A 12,896-nucleotide genomic window follows, 5' to 3' on the forward strand; every position below is an offset into this window, starting at 1 on the left:
GCATAGAGAATGATGATGAGCAGATCTGGGGAGACAATATATCCAGTGCAGGAATTCTCATATATTTAGGCAGGCATGATCTGAGAGATGGAAAGGGCAAGAATTTATTTATTTAGTTTTAGACATGTTTAGTTCAATGTACCAATAAGGAATCTAGCTAGAAGGGTTAAGAAGACAATTCAGTGTATATGTCTAGAACTTAGAAATCTGTGCCAGAGGTACAAAGTATAGGTTTGTCAGTAGATGATAATCAGAATGAATATGATTGCCCAGGAAAGAGTGAATGGGAGAAGGAAATAGGGGCCTCAAACTCAGACTGATACTGTATAAAGAAGAGTGAGTACTGTTGGAAGGAAATTTTTCATGGGTCTCTCATATCTCTGGATGTCATGTGAGCAGAGACACTACCTACCTTTGCTCCAGACTATCTTTTCAAGGACATCTGTATAGCAAACCAACTTGCAAGATAAAGGTATCTCTCTCTCAGAGCAAAGGTTAGGCATATTTATAGTCGACATAAAGACTAGTTTCCCTAAGTTCTAGCTTTCTCTCCTGTAGCATAGCCCAATTTATCACTTGGTCTTCTTTCTGTCACCCTGTAAGAATTGGGGGTTAGGGTACCAGAGCTGATACGCCAGCTACTACTATTGCTGTGAGAAATAAAGCCCCTGTCTTTGACCCATGAGTCTCATGTCTGCTGCTAACATCCATGAAACTATGGCAGGATAACTTGTAGGCTTGCAGGTATGGTAAAATGCCAGACACTTCAAAGTTCTTGACAAATGAGTAAAGACCTACAGTGGATAAGGCTCAAGGGAGCAGAAGATTTTCACAAAGAGAAATAAATCAGAGGATGCAAATGGTATTGGGGAATAAGAAGGGTACTGAGATACAGGGTTATGCAAGGAAAAAAAAAATACCTACTTAATAGAGCCACCGGGCTAAAGCAGTGTTCTCAGAAAACATCAGTGTTTTAGTTAAGGAAGCATCTGAAAACTGAGATAAATCTGTACTGAGGCATGATCACTGTGGGTTACAAATTCCAGAGAGCCCAGTCAGAAGATCTGTGAACATCGTAGTTGGTGGCTGAGCACGGGAAAAGTTGACACATGGGGGTGAGAGCCTGGCAAGTAAAAGAACATCAGAGAGGCCTGTCAGTGAGCAGAGTCCAGTGAACATCAGTGAGCAGAGTCCAGTAAAGCTTGGAGGGGAGGCACAGATATTTAATTCTGAGAATGGTCTGGAGGACCGTTATCTCTTGAGCCTATGAAAATTCAGGCGAGCTTTGGAAATGAAGCCTAGGAGTTAAACGATCAATCTCAGTATTGGTAAAGTAAATTTTGACCTTGATTTTGGTAGTGTTTCTGACTACGGGCTTAGAGGCATTGGAAGTGATACAGATTTTTTTCCTCACGATATCTAGCCACATGGGGAAAAGTTATGTTTCTCTTTCATAATGACTACCTTTTTATAGATGAAGAAACAAGCTTAGAGAGGTTATATAACTCCCCTTAGTCACAAGCATAATGTGTGCGGAGGCAGAATTTCAACCTAGGTTTGTCTGATATCAGCATCCATGCTCTCAACTCATGTGCAACGGTTGGGCTGATCATAGAGATGGAAATGCCATCACATATTGGTTTCAAAATGTTGAGATTTTGAAAGACTTTTCCTCAATTAAATTATATTGGCAACGTGTGTTTTAAACTAAGCCTGGATTTTGATACTTTGCACCGAGAACTCTCCTCAGTACTGTTCTATGCATAAAGAGGGGTCCACTACCAAGTTAATTACTTCGACAGGTAGCATGGATGTGGCTAGATGCTCTTCAGGCAAATTATCAAGTGTATGCTGACTATTGAACTGTCAGTTTCAACCTTCTGTTATCAATCAGGATTTTTTTCTTGTCAGGTTAGCTGTTCTATCATTCTTAACACAGGTGGAATGCGACGTTCCTAAGACGCACAATTACTTCGGAATCTCTTGGTTGAGAATTATATCACCTACATGTCTCATTATGAATATTGTTAGGGCTCAATATAAAGAAACCTATCTATTTTAAATGATCATGAGTAACTGGTCAAAAGTATGTGTGAAGAGGTCGATATACATATGTATGTTTTTGTTTGGTGTTAATCTTCAAAAAAAAAAAAGCTAACAGAATATTCATCTTTACTTGATTAACTTAGTTGAAACCAGTGGAAGCAATGATAAGTAGAGTCTTTAGCCCAGTTTAAGAAAATGATCCCAAATATCCCAGTTTAAGAAAATGATCCCAAATATCAGGGTTTGGTGTGCCATTTTCTCTCCATCTGCAATCATCTGATCACCTGAATTAAACTCTCCATTTCAGTTGTCAGCTATCCAAGGTGAAAGACTGTAACCGTTTCTTCCTTATCCTTTTACAAGAGCTACTTGCTTGTTATTTTATTTCCCTTTCCAGGGCATTCATTCTTTCATTCTTCATTAAACGCTGATTACTAGATGCCTACTATATTCCAGGCCCTGTTTTGAGTTCTACTTAAAACTCAAGCTTGCCCCTGGGGAGGAAGGATAGGGGGAAAGGTGTGTGTGTGTGTGTGTGTGTGTGTGTGTGTGTGTGTGTGTGTGTGTGTGTGTGTGTGTGTGTGTGTGTGTGGTGTGTGTGTGTGTGGTGTGTGTGTGTATACTTTCATTGAACTGATGATTTTTGAGAAGTCCTTTCAAATCTTCTAGTGAGATGAATTTCTTATGCCTTTTCTCTTATCTTAGGAGGCAAAAAGGTCATGCTGCCAGTGAGATGAAATCATTCCATCTCCCATAACATGCCTACTTTGCTTCTGGGAAGGGACTTTAGATCATAGGAGTGAGAAGACCCTTCCCATATGCCATAAAATCTGCAATATGTATGCCCCTTAAAGAATACCCGGGAAGCAGAATCATTCTATAAGACCTGAAATGAGAGATGGAGTCTCTGCATTTCCACAGAAGCATTTAAGTGGAGCTGTGAAATGTGATAGTATGAAAGGCCTCTGTATTTATGTCAGTTTCACTTGTTTCCCTTAGGGTACCTGGTACACAGTACGTGTCATTTAAATGCAACTAACTTCATCTCCTCTACTGCCTTCCTGCTTATTTCCTTTTTTCTTATTATCAGTCTTCTTCTTTTTGTTCTTTTTTTCTTTTTCTTCCTTCTCTTTATACTCTTATTTTTATTTTATTTTTATTAGCATCATGTGACCTTCCAAACACAAAAGCAGAGAGAACGGTATGATGAATCCCCGTGTAGCCATCACTGAACCTCAGCTATATTCAATATACAATTTTCTCTTACCCCTGGCCAATTTAAGATAGATCTAGACATGTAATTAAAAAAAAAATACTTCAGTAATATGCATCTCTAAGAGATAAGTGCTCTTAAAAATATATAACACACATACACCCACATACATGAACAACAAAACCAACCATTGCTTATTATCAAATAGTCTCTCACTTCTCTCACAAATGTGCTTATACCATTGTTTTGTTCACATGTGGATCTACACAAAATCCATACAGCACATTTTTTGATATATCTATGTCTTTTTTAATCTCGGAGTGGTCCTCTTTATTTTTACTTTTTGTCATTTATTTGAAGAAAATAGTATATTACTGTTTCTGTAGAACTTCTCATTTTTGGATTTCACTCTTTGCCTTTCTGCAATGTTGATTTACATGTTTCTCTATTTTCTTTAAGTTAGTTGGTAGATCCAGAAGCTTGATCGTGTTCAGGTCTCTCTTCCCCGCCCCGCCTCTCTCTTTTTTTCTTTGTCTAGGCTGCACTTGTTTACTTGACAAAATGTTTACCAAGTAGAACTGGAACTGTACATTCACTATTACGTCATATTAGAAAACACATAAAATCTATTATTTTGTGTGGTGTTAAGGTGAGAAGTAAGAGCAATTATATTTGGGAAGGGGACTTACGCTGGAGAAAAAGGAGCTAAGCTGACATTTTTAATTTTACTCTGAAAATTTATTTTTGCGTGTGAAGTTTTTAGATTTACATGTTCTCTCTCTCTCTCGTTCACTTATACACACACATACAAACAATACTATTTTCTAAATTAAAACATAATAATTTACTAATGTCTAAAGCAGGAGGAGGAGGGCAAGGGAAACAGAAGCCAGAGAGAGACTAAGCAGCTGGTCCAGTGTTGTCACCCGGTGTGCTCACTATAAAATTCCCACCAGCCCATCAACTCTTGGTTTTAGCAGCTATTGATAATGATCGCACACATCCATTATAACATCTAGTATCTAAACACATTTTGAGTAAATTATTGCATTAATATTCTAGACGTTCAACCAGAATACAATGCCTGGAATGGCATAAACAGAATTTTTGAGGCCAGAACCCCATTACTGGAGGGGCTCTGGCTGAAGAATGGATTAAGAGGCTAGACATCTATAGCTGTATTATTGTTATTTTTTAATCTTTAAGTCAGTTCTGGAAAGGAAGCTTCACCAATGATCCTACAATTTCCATTAAAAGAAACAACCAAAACAGTACAAGCAAAAATTTAGCTTAAGAAATCAGAAGAGAGAAAAATCTATGTGAGTAATTGAAACAATCTATGAGATTTAAGAAGCCATATCATTTTCTTGTTTGTCATAGCAAGTTTTCTTGTGTGTTTCAGAAGTACTGTTCTTGCCGAATTGGTTGGCATTATGTACAACAGACAGCTCTTGGCAATAAAGAAAGTCCTTGTAGAACACCTTGCACATTTTGGGGGTATGTGAACATTGAGGTAAAACATTCCTCCCTTCCAATCCCATGCCCTCTGTGCATTTTGTGGCACCTACCCCACACTGGGCCCTGTCCCACCACACACACACACTCACTGCATATATCTTTACTCGTACATATCTAGAAATTGAAAATGGAATTGCTAAAGATAACTCAGTTTTAAGTAACAAGTAGCTCTCCAAGAAGCATCCTGCATAAAAAATAGAAACGTGTATGGCTAGATATTGTTTTATTCTCTTGGTAGAACTCCTTTTGAATTTTTAACAGAGTGTTCTATGTTTATCCACTGCACAACCGTAGGATGTTAATGGTTCAATTGCAATCAAATTTTGATCATCCAAGGTAGAGGATCAGTTAGTAAGTCATCTGGAATATTTGCTTTGTTTTCTTTGTTCCTCTGCCAGCCTTTTGGTGACTTCTCTGGGCATTAACTTTTCTATTCAAGAAGAGGTCAGGAAAGAAACCATCTATTTCCCCTTGCAGGAAATTCTAGTGCAACATTCATTGGGGATAAGAGGATGTAAAAATTATGGCTAGCATTAATTTTGAGATTATTTTTGGCTCTAAACTAATGTTGAAAATGAAAAGAATTAAAAAGGGAAAATCCCAGTTCATTGTTTTCCATGTGCAGACATGGAAGAGACCATTTAGCTAATTGTCATAAAGTAATATATCATAAAGTAACAGGCAAGAAAAAGATGGCCAATGGAAAAGGTAACAATACTTTCCCAAGAAAGTGTTATGAGAATTAAAATTAAATTATGAAAAGTGCTTAGCATAGAGCATGGTGCACAGACCATATGCAATAAATACACACTGCCTGAAGCACTATGACCGTGAACACCAATATTCTTTTCAGGAGTTGCTCATCACATTCAATTATTACTCAGCCTCACTTACAGACAGAGGCACAACAACACTATAGGTTTTTTGGCTTAATCCAGGTCTTCTGACTTTTTCTACTGATTTCTTGAAGGCCATAGGTTTTTACTACAAGATTTTATAACTGTGATCAGTATAAAAGGTGGCAACAAAGAACACAGATTCCATAAACACGTAATCTTAGTTTATCATTAACTTTCATCTTATAAAGAGAAATGTATACCCCTGAGGGAAAAAAAACTAATCTACTAAACTGAGTTATTTATTTATTTTTAAATTATGGAAGGGGCTGCAGTAGCATCTTTATAAGGCTTGCCTGGTAACCATAGCATTTTTCAGGATACTGCAACATTTTCTAGCACGCCAGGATATCTCCCCTGCCGTCCCTGCATCCTCCTCACCAAGAATCTAGCAGTTTTTTCACAACTAAAATATGACTATTCTCAAATCTCCTGTGACATTTTCTTTTCCTGTTTATTAGGGTATTTATTACTGGCAATAGATCCAAGCATTAATATTTTAATTATATACAGTAATGCTCAGGACTTCAGCTTCAAGAAATATTTAAGGTTGAGCCTTTATAGTCAATAAAATAACATTTATTTAATGAGAGGTTTAAAAGCACAGTCAGCACAAGCATGCATAATTTCAGAGATGTTTTCCCAAAGCAAAAAACTCCAATTAATATTTGAAAAATCCAAATAAAAATTACAATTTTCCACTCCCTTGGACACATATGTTAATCATTGGGCCAGTTGTTTACGTCTACTGAATCTTGTATGTTTTTTGGTCTGCATTGGCAAATCTCTTTGATTTGTTTCCTCCCTACCTCCCACTCTATCTTTCTTTTGATTTCCCCATTGATTTGGAATTGTTTACATTAATAATTTCAAATCTAATAGTTATCTTATGCGTATTAACTAAAGCACATACTCCGAGAAAGCAGTATGTTAAAAAGGGCAAGGTAGGTGAGTCTTTCAAAGAAGAAACCTCACCAGCAGAATGAACACTAGAAATTCTGGTAGTGAAAGTTTATGGGTTGTTCTTGTGTGATACAGCTGACAATGTATTCAACAGAGGCTAAAAGTGTGCATTTTTTAAGATAAATCCTGGACTTTGGGTAAAAATAACAATGGAACAGAAAATCAGGAGACTTCAAAATGAGTTTACCTCATTTTATCGAAACCTTAGACTTTTTTGAAAAGCATGATGAAAAGAATGAACTTCATCCAAGGAAAGAATATAAACCTCAGTTAATCAGAAAGATTTAAAGAGTGACTCTTAACTGAAAATTATATGAAATTACTTTTTTTTCTACTTCAATCTGTATTACAAATATCTCTTAAAACTGCATTTCACGTTTTTTTCTTTTGAAGCAGGGAAGAGGGTGCTTAATGCTAGTCCCTTAAGATGTTGTATAGTGATGCATGGATAAAAAGTGTAGTGTTCAAATAAACTTAAAAAATAGTTGGCTAACTCACAGCTCAATTGTATTTTCATATTCCTATCACATTTTTATTCTGATGTCATTTTTAATGCTGTGTAGTTCCCTCAGGACCACAAAATGGCTAGAGTAACTGTGTGTGTGAGCGTGTGTGTGATGCTTTTGATACAACTGAGTTCAGCTCTTTTTAAGAGCAAATGAACTTTTTCAGAGGTTCCCCAGTAGACTCTTTTCTTTTATCTCATGGGCTGGAATTGAGTCTTATGCCTGTTCCTAAATCAGCCCTTGCACAGGAAATTAGGTTGGCTTAGACAAATCAGGATTGACTCAATGAGGCTCAGGAGAAGTCCAAAACCTCTCACTCCTACAGGCCTCCACCAATATCTGAAAGAGAACCAGATTTCTGTTAGAGAAGAGGGATGGGGTGTTAAATGAGAAACCGGAGAGAGACTCAGAAGTGGCAAACAGGTGTGCCTGTCACACTAGGGGAAATAAAATTAAACTTTTTTTAAAAATAAACTTGCCACTTTTTATTTTCTTGATACAAGGCTATATTTTTCAAGTCCTGATAGCCTCAAAGACAAATGTATTCTTTAAGTCTTCTAAGAGCTTTTAATATGCTAATGTACCGGGTAACTCTCCAAGAGAGGGATAAAGCCTGCAATGTTTCACAAATAATAAAATATTTTATTATTTAAAAAATTGCAATTATTTTCCAAGTTCTTTCTGAGATGTCGTTATGAATGCAGTTTAGAAACTATTCTTCTGAATTATTAGTCTGAACTTGTTCATAGTATATATTTTATAAGGATCATAATGCCTTCAAGATTGCCTTTTTAAAGTACTATAAAAAATAAGAGAAATTTGTAAAGTAGCAGGTTATAAAATGATTATTAGAAAATGAATTATCTTATAAGTACAGTAAAATTTTCATATAAGAATCTAATGGTAAATCTACTGTAAAGTTCTTTCAGCTTTGCACTATTTAAAGTTTTTCATCATAGTGGAAAAAGAATACAACCACAACAAAACAAAGAATAGTTTTTATGCATACAACCAAAACTAGTGAAAAAAATACATAGAAAAAACTATATTTATAATAGCAAAAGTAAATTACATACTTAGGCTAACGTTCCAAGAAACACTCAAAACCCTATTTTAGAAAAACTTTAAAACACTATTGAAGGAAGCAAATCTAGGCTTGAGCAAATTGGAAAGACACAGATCGGAAGACTTACTCTCACAAAGCTTTCTGTAATCATAAAAAAATAAAAAATAAAAAAAGCTTTCTATTCTACTAAGTTCATTGTAAACACAACATAAACCAATAAATGTACCGTTAGGTTGTTTTTTTTTTCTTCCCTTGAGCTAGATAGATGTTTAATGAAGTTTGAGAAAATAAAAATTATCAGAAAATTTTGAAAAAAAAAATGAATAATTATGCTGAAGAGGGGCTAACTCTACTAGTTTTTAAACTGTTATAAAGCCTTTATAAGTGAAACTCTAGTGTTGGTGCATGAATAGGCAAACCAAACAAGAAAACAGATTTTTTAAAGCCACAAATAGATCAAATTGCATGTGGAAGTTTACTATATAATAAAGGTAATACTTCAAATCAGTGAGAGAAGACATATGTTATATGTTATGAAAACTGGATAACTATGTGGAAAAAGACAAATTTTTGATTTATTCCTCACACTGAACACCAGAATACATTTTAAGTGGATCAAAGATCTAACTCTAAAAAATACTACTAGAAGAAAAGATGGATGGAATCTTCTATACTCTGGGAACAGGGACATTTTTCCCACCACAATTGAAAATTCAAAAGCAATAAGAAAAAAAAATGATTTTTTTTTTCAGAAAAACAATTTTTTAAACGTCATGTAATTTTGTTTGGAAAATAAATACCTAAATAAAGTAAAGAAAAATGAAAAACTGGGAAAAATAATAGCAACTTAATCTCAAGGAGTTAATATGTTTAACAAAACTTTTAAAAACAGAAGGAAATGACCAGCGACCTCTTATAACAATTGGCTAGATAGATTATAAACTGTTTATAAAGAAAGATATACAATGGCTTTAACATATGTAAAGATGTTCAACAAAACAAGAATTGCTTTTGATCCCCTAAAATAAGAAAAGTGCAAATAAAAATAGACTGGTAGTTTTTTTCACATATGTGAGAAAATCCAAGTTTAATAACACATTTTGGGAGTGAGGCTGTGGGGAAATTAGTCTCTTCCTTTGTTGGTGGGAAAGCAAAACAGTGCAAACCTATTAAAGGGGAATTAGCCAATATTTAGTGAAAACACAAATGAATTTACTCTTTAACAAAACAACTCCACTTCTCAGAGTCTATCACCAAAATATTCAGACAGAAATTGGAAAGCACTTATTTACACAAGGCTGTTCATTACACTACACTCTTTAGACTGTTAGACATGATTGCTCTAAAAACGATGCCTACATGTTATGAAATAAAGTGAATAAATAATCATAATGGTGTCATTAAGAACCAGGATTTTTCTCTTCAAAAAAAGAAGGTAGAGATATATGAGTTTCAGTATTGAGGTTAGAAAAAACCCGGTAGTCCTGAATTTGAATAGGAAGAAGCAGTATGAATTCATGATGAATTTTATTTTAAAAAAAATACTCTGTACATACTGAAAGGCCTAGGTCCAGTGACAAGGTGAGATAAGGTTGATTGGTATTTAAATGAGATGCATATAAAACATAGAAGTGTCTGCATATGAGATATTAATGTATGCTCTGAAAAGGAAAAATAGAAATACAGGTAAATTTGGAAATTCTGAATTTTTTTCTTGGAGATTATACTCTTTGTCATATTAAACGTTCTGAAAAAGTCTCCCAGTTAAAAAAAAATCTAAAAATATTTAACTCAGCAGCTATCAGCAACCTTTTCTTTTGCAGGGGAAGGAATTGGAGTTGTAGAATTTCTTTTGTTTCTTCACTACACAAATGTGCCTTAGAAAACAATTTGGGAAATATCGTTGTGAAAGTGAAATGCAATCTATGGATAATTATTTGTTGTAGAGGCACAAGAGGTTTAAAGAGAGTTCCTGCTATCAGGTACTAAATGAATGGATAATTTAAAACAAGTATTGTCTAGGAACTAAATGTTGTGTTTAGTGTTGGGAATATGAAGAAAAACAAAACAGTCTAGGAGACCAATGGTTAGAGCATTAAAATAAAGTGCTGTTGTTAATTTTATAATAAAGATTTGAAATAACTTATAGAAATCTTTAATCGTGATTGAAGGGCTAAGCATAGGGCACCATTGGATTGTGTCATGGAGAGAGAAATTATGATGGGCAAAAACAAGAAGGAAGAATATTTCTGGCAAAATAAGGAAGATGAGCAAAGATAGCTAAACATTCCTTTATGATGTATTCGGGAAAAAAATCCCCATACCTGTCTGGAACTACAACAACAAATGTGGAGGGAAAAGGTGGGGTAAGGCCACTGTAGTGAGAAGAATGTGAGCTTTGGGGTCTGACAAGCCTGAGCATCATCATTGCTCTACCCGTAAACAACCAGGGAAAGATAATTTATTCTCCATAAGGCTCAGCTTTCTCATCTGGATAATGAGGATAAATAATATTTAACTCACAAGGTAAGAATGAAATAAAAATAATGTATGCAAAGCTTTCAACCCAGTAGGGGACACTTGATCAATGTCAGTTCTTATTGTTACTAGGCAGATGAGGCAACATGATAAGTATTCTCAGTTGTCAGGGGAAAGGGTTTGGATTTTGTTTTGTAGACAGTGGAGAGCCATTGAAGAATTTGGAGCATAGGGGTGAGGTGATTTGCAGTAGGAAAGATGAACACAGAGAAATGAATAGATGAAGGGAGACAGGTGAGATTTCATCTTAACAAGAGTCGAGAAGCGCATAAATAAGGTATTGGTAGTGTGGCCCAAACTGGTAGTGCTTCAGAGGGAGAATTGACAGAACTTGGCTATTCATTAGATATACGTATGTGAGAGTAGGAAGTGAGAGACAGGAAAGAATGAAAAACGACACGTTTTTCTAGCCCGAATATATGAGTTGCCAGAACTACCAGCTATTGAATCAAGCAACACAGGAGGTGGAGTAGGTATATAAAAGGTAACGAGTTTAGTGTGGAGTTTCTTTTGTCTTCTCTAATTTTCCTTTTGGCCTCTCACCTTTCTAGAGTAAGTGAGCTTTGGAGATTTGAATGTAGGAGCCCAGCTTCTAATCCTAGGAATCTCTCCGTTCTATGAGGCCACTCTATTTTGATTAGTGTGTTGGCTTATGACAAAGCTATCATCGTGATCCTTGGAGTGCTGCTTCTAAAGTTTGTCTAATACTAATTGGAAAGGTTAGTGTGATGTACTTTGTAGTCAAATACCAAAAACTACCTAACATGATAGTCACATATGGATATGTGGCTTTCACTGTTGTACTCCTCAGAACATCGTTTGCTTAGAGCATAGATGAAAGTAAGTACAAATTTAGACAGTCTACTCAACACTGGTCCTTGTGTGTGTTCCTTGTTTTAATGTGCAGGACAGGAGAGAATTGGAAAAGATTCCAACTATGAACAAGAGGGGAAAGTTCAGTTCGTAATTGACGCCGTCTATGCTATGGCCCACGCCCTGCATCACATGAACAAGGATCTCTGTGCTGACTACCGAGGTGTCTGTCCAGAGATGGAACAAGCTGGGGGCAAGAAGTTGTTGAAGTACATCCGCAACGTTAATTTCAATGGTGAGTCTTTTCCAAACATCCATGCTTTTAGTAATCCTGTGTTGGCATTCTGTTTCATAAGTTACATATTGGACGATTATTTACTCTTGAACATGTGTCAAAACTTGATTGATTATATAACTTCAAATGACTGAATCAGTATATGAATGAGTAGTGAGTGAGTGAACGAATGAATAAATATATATTAGAGGATTATGATTTATCCTTTTCTTACATTAGAGATTTTTATATGAAGTCATTTATATGAAGTCAAATTCTTCCTCAGTGAAAAAAAGTTCAGACCTGTGAAAAAACATACAAATTTATTAGTTATTGTACATTATTTATGTACAGTTGTTTTTTGTCTTCAGTCTTATAATATTTAGTCAAATACTGTTTTCCAAAAGTACTTGCATTTATTTCTGTCTCCCTTGCCCTCCTCAGTGTGGTTCTGTTTTTAATTTGTAATAGAGTTAGGTTTATTTACTGCTGTCCATATTGAATTTTCTGTTATACCATGTGATGTTTAATTTTATCAATCAATTTGACTGGGCAAAGGGATGTTCAGATAGCTAGTAAAACAGTATTTCTGGGTGTGTCTGTGAGGGTGCTTCTGGAAGAGACGAGCTTTTGATTTGGTGAACTGAATAAAGCAGAAGGCTTTACCCAGTGTGGGTGGGCATAATTCAGTCCCTTCAGGGTCTGAACAGAACCAAAAGGCAGAGAAAGGCAAATTCTCTGCCTTGAGCTGAGACATCCATCTTCTCCTGCCTGCAGTCATGGGCACTCCTAGTTCCCGGCCTTTCAGACACAGATGGAGACTTAAGATAGTTTGGGTAGGTTATGACGTCACATTTGAGGTCTTATTGCAAAAAATATACAACCTCAATCTAATCATAAGGAAACATAAGAAAAATCCAAATTGAAGGACAACTTACAAAAGAACTGGCTAGTATTTTTCAAAAGTATCCACATTATGAGAAAACACACCATGAGAAAGACAGATGGAGAAATCATTCTAGACTGGAAGAGTCTAAGGAGACATGACTATTAAACACGAAGT

General features: G+C 35.6%; 1 protein-coding gene across 1 annotated transcript in view; it reads left to right on the top strand.

The window, feature by feature from the left end:
• LOC120606347 (metabotropic glutamate receptor 7-like) overlaps nucleotides 1-12,896 on the top strand; it is a gene marked incomplete at its 3' end in the record, with an annotated part of 556,936 nt that overhangs the window by 492,758 nt on the left and 51,282 nt on the right. The window contains exon 6 of the mRNA XM_039867571.1: nucleotides 11,654-11,854. Within this exon, the coding sequence (XP_039723505.1) occupies nucleotides 11,654-11,854 (201 nt within the window). The remainder of the gene's footprint in view (nucleotides 1-11,653; nucleotides 11,855-12,896) is intronic.

This window comes from Pteropus medius, unplaced genomic scaffold, assembly GCF_902729225.1.
Source record: "Pteropus medius unplaced genomic scaffold, Ma_sr-lr_union100, whole genome shotgun sequence".
NCBI classification, from domain to species: domain Eukaryota; kingdom Metazoa; phylum Chordata; class Mammalia; order Chiroptera; family Pteropodidae; genus Pteropus; species Pteropus medius.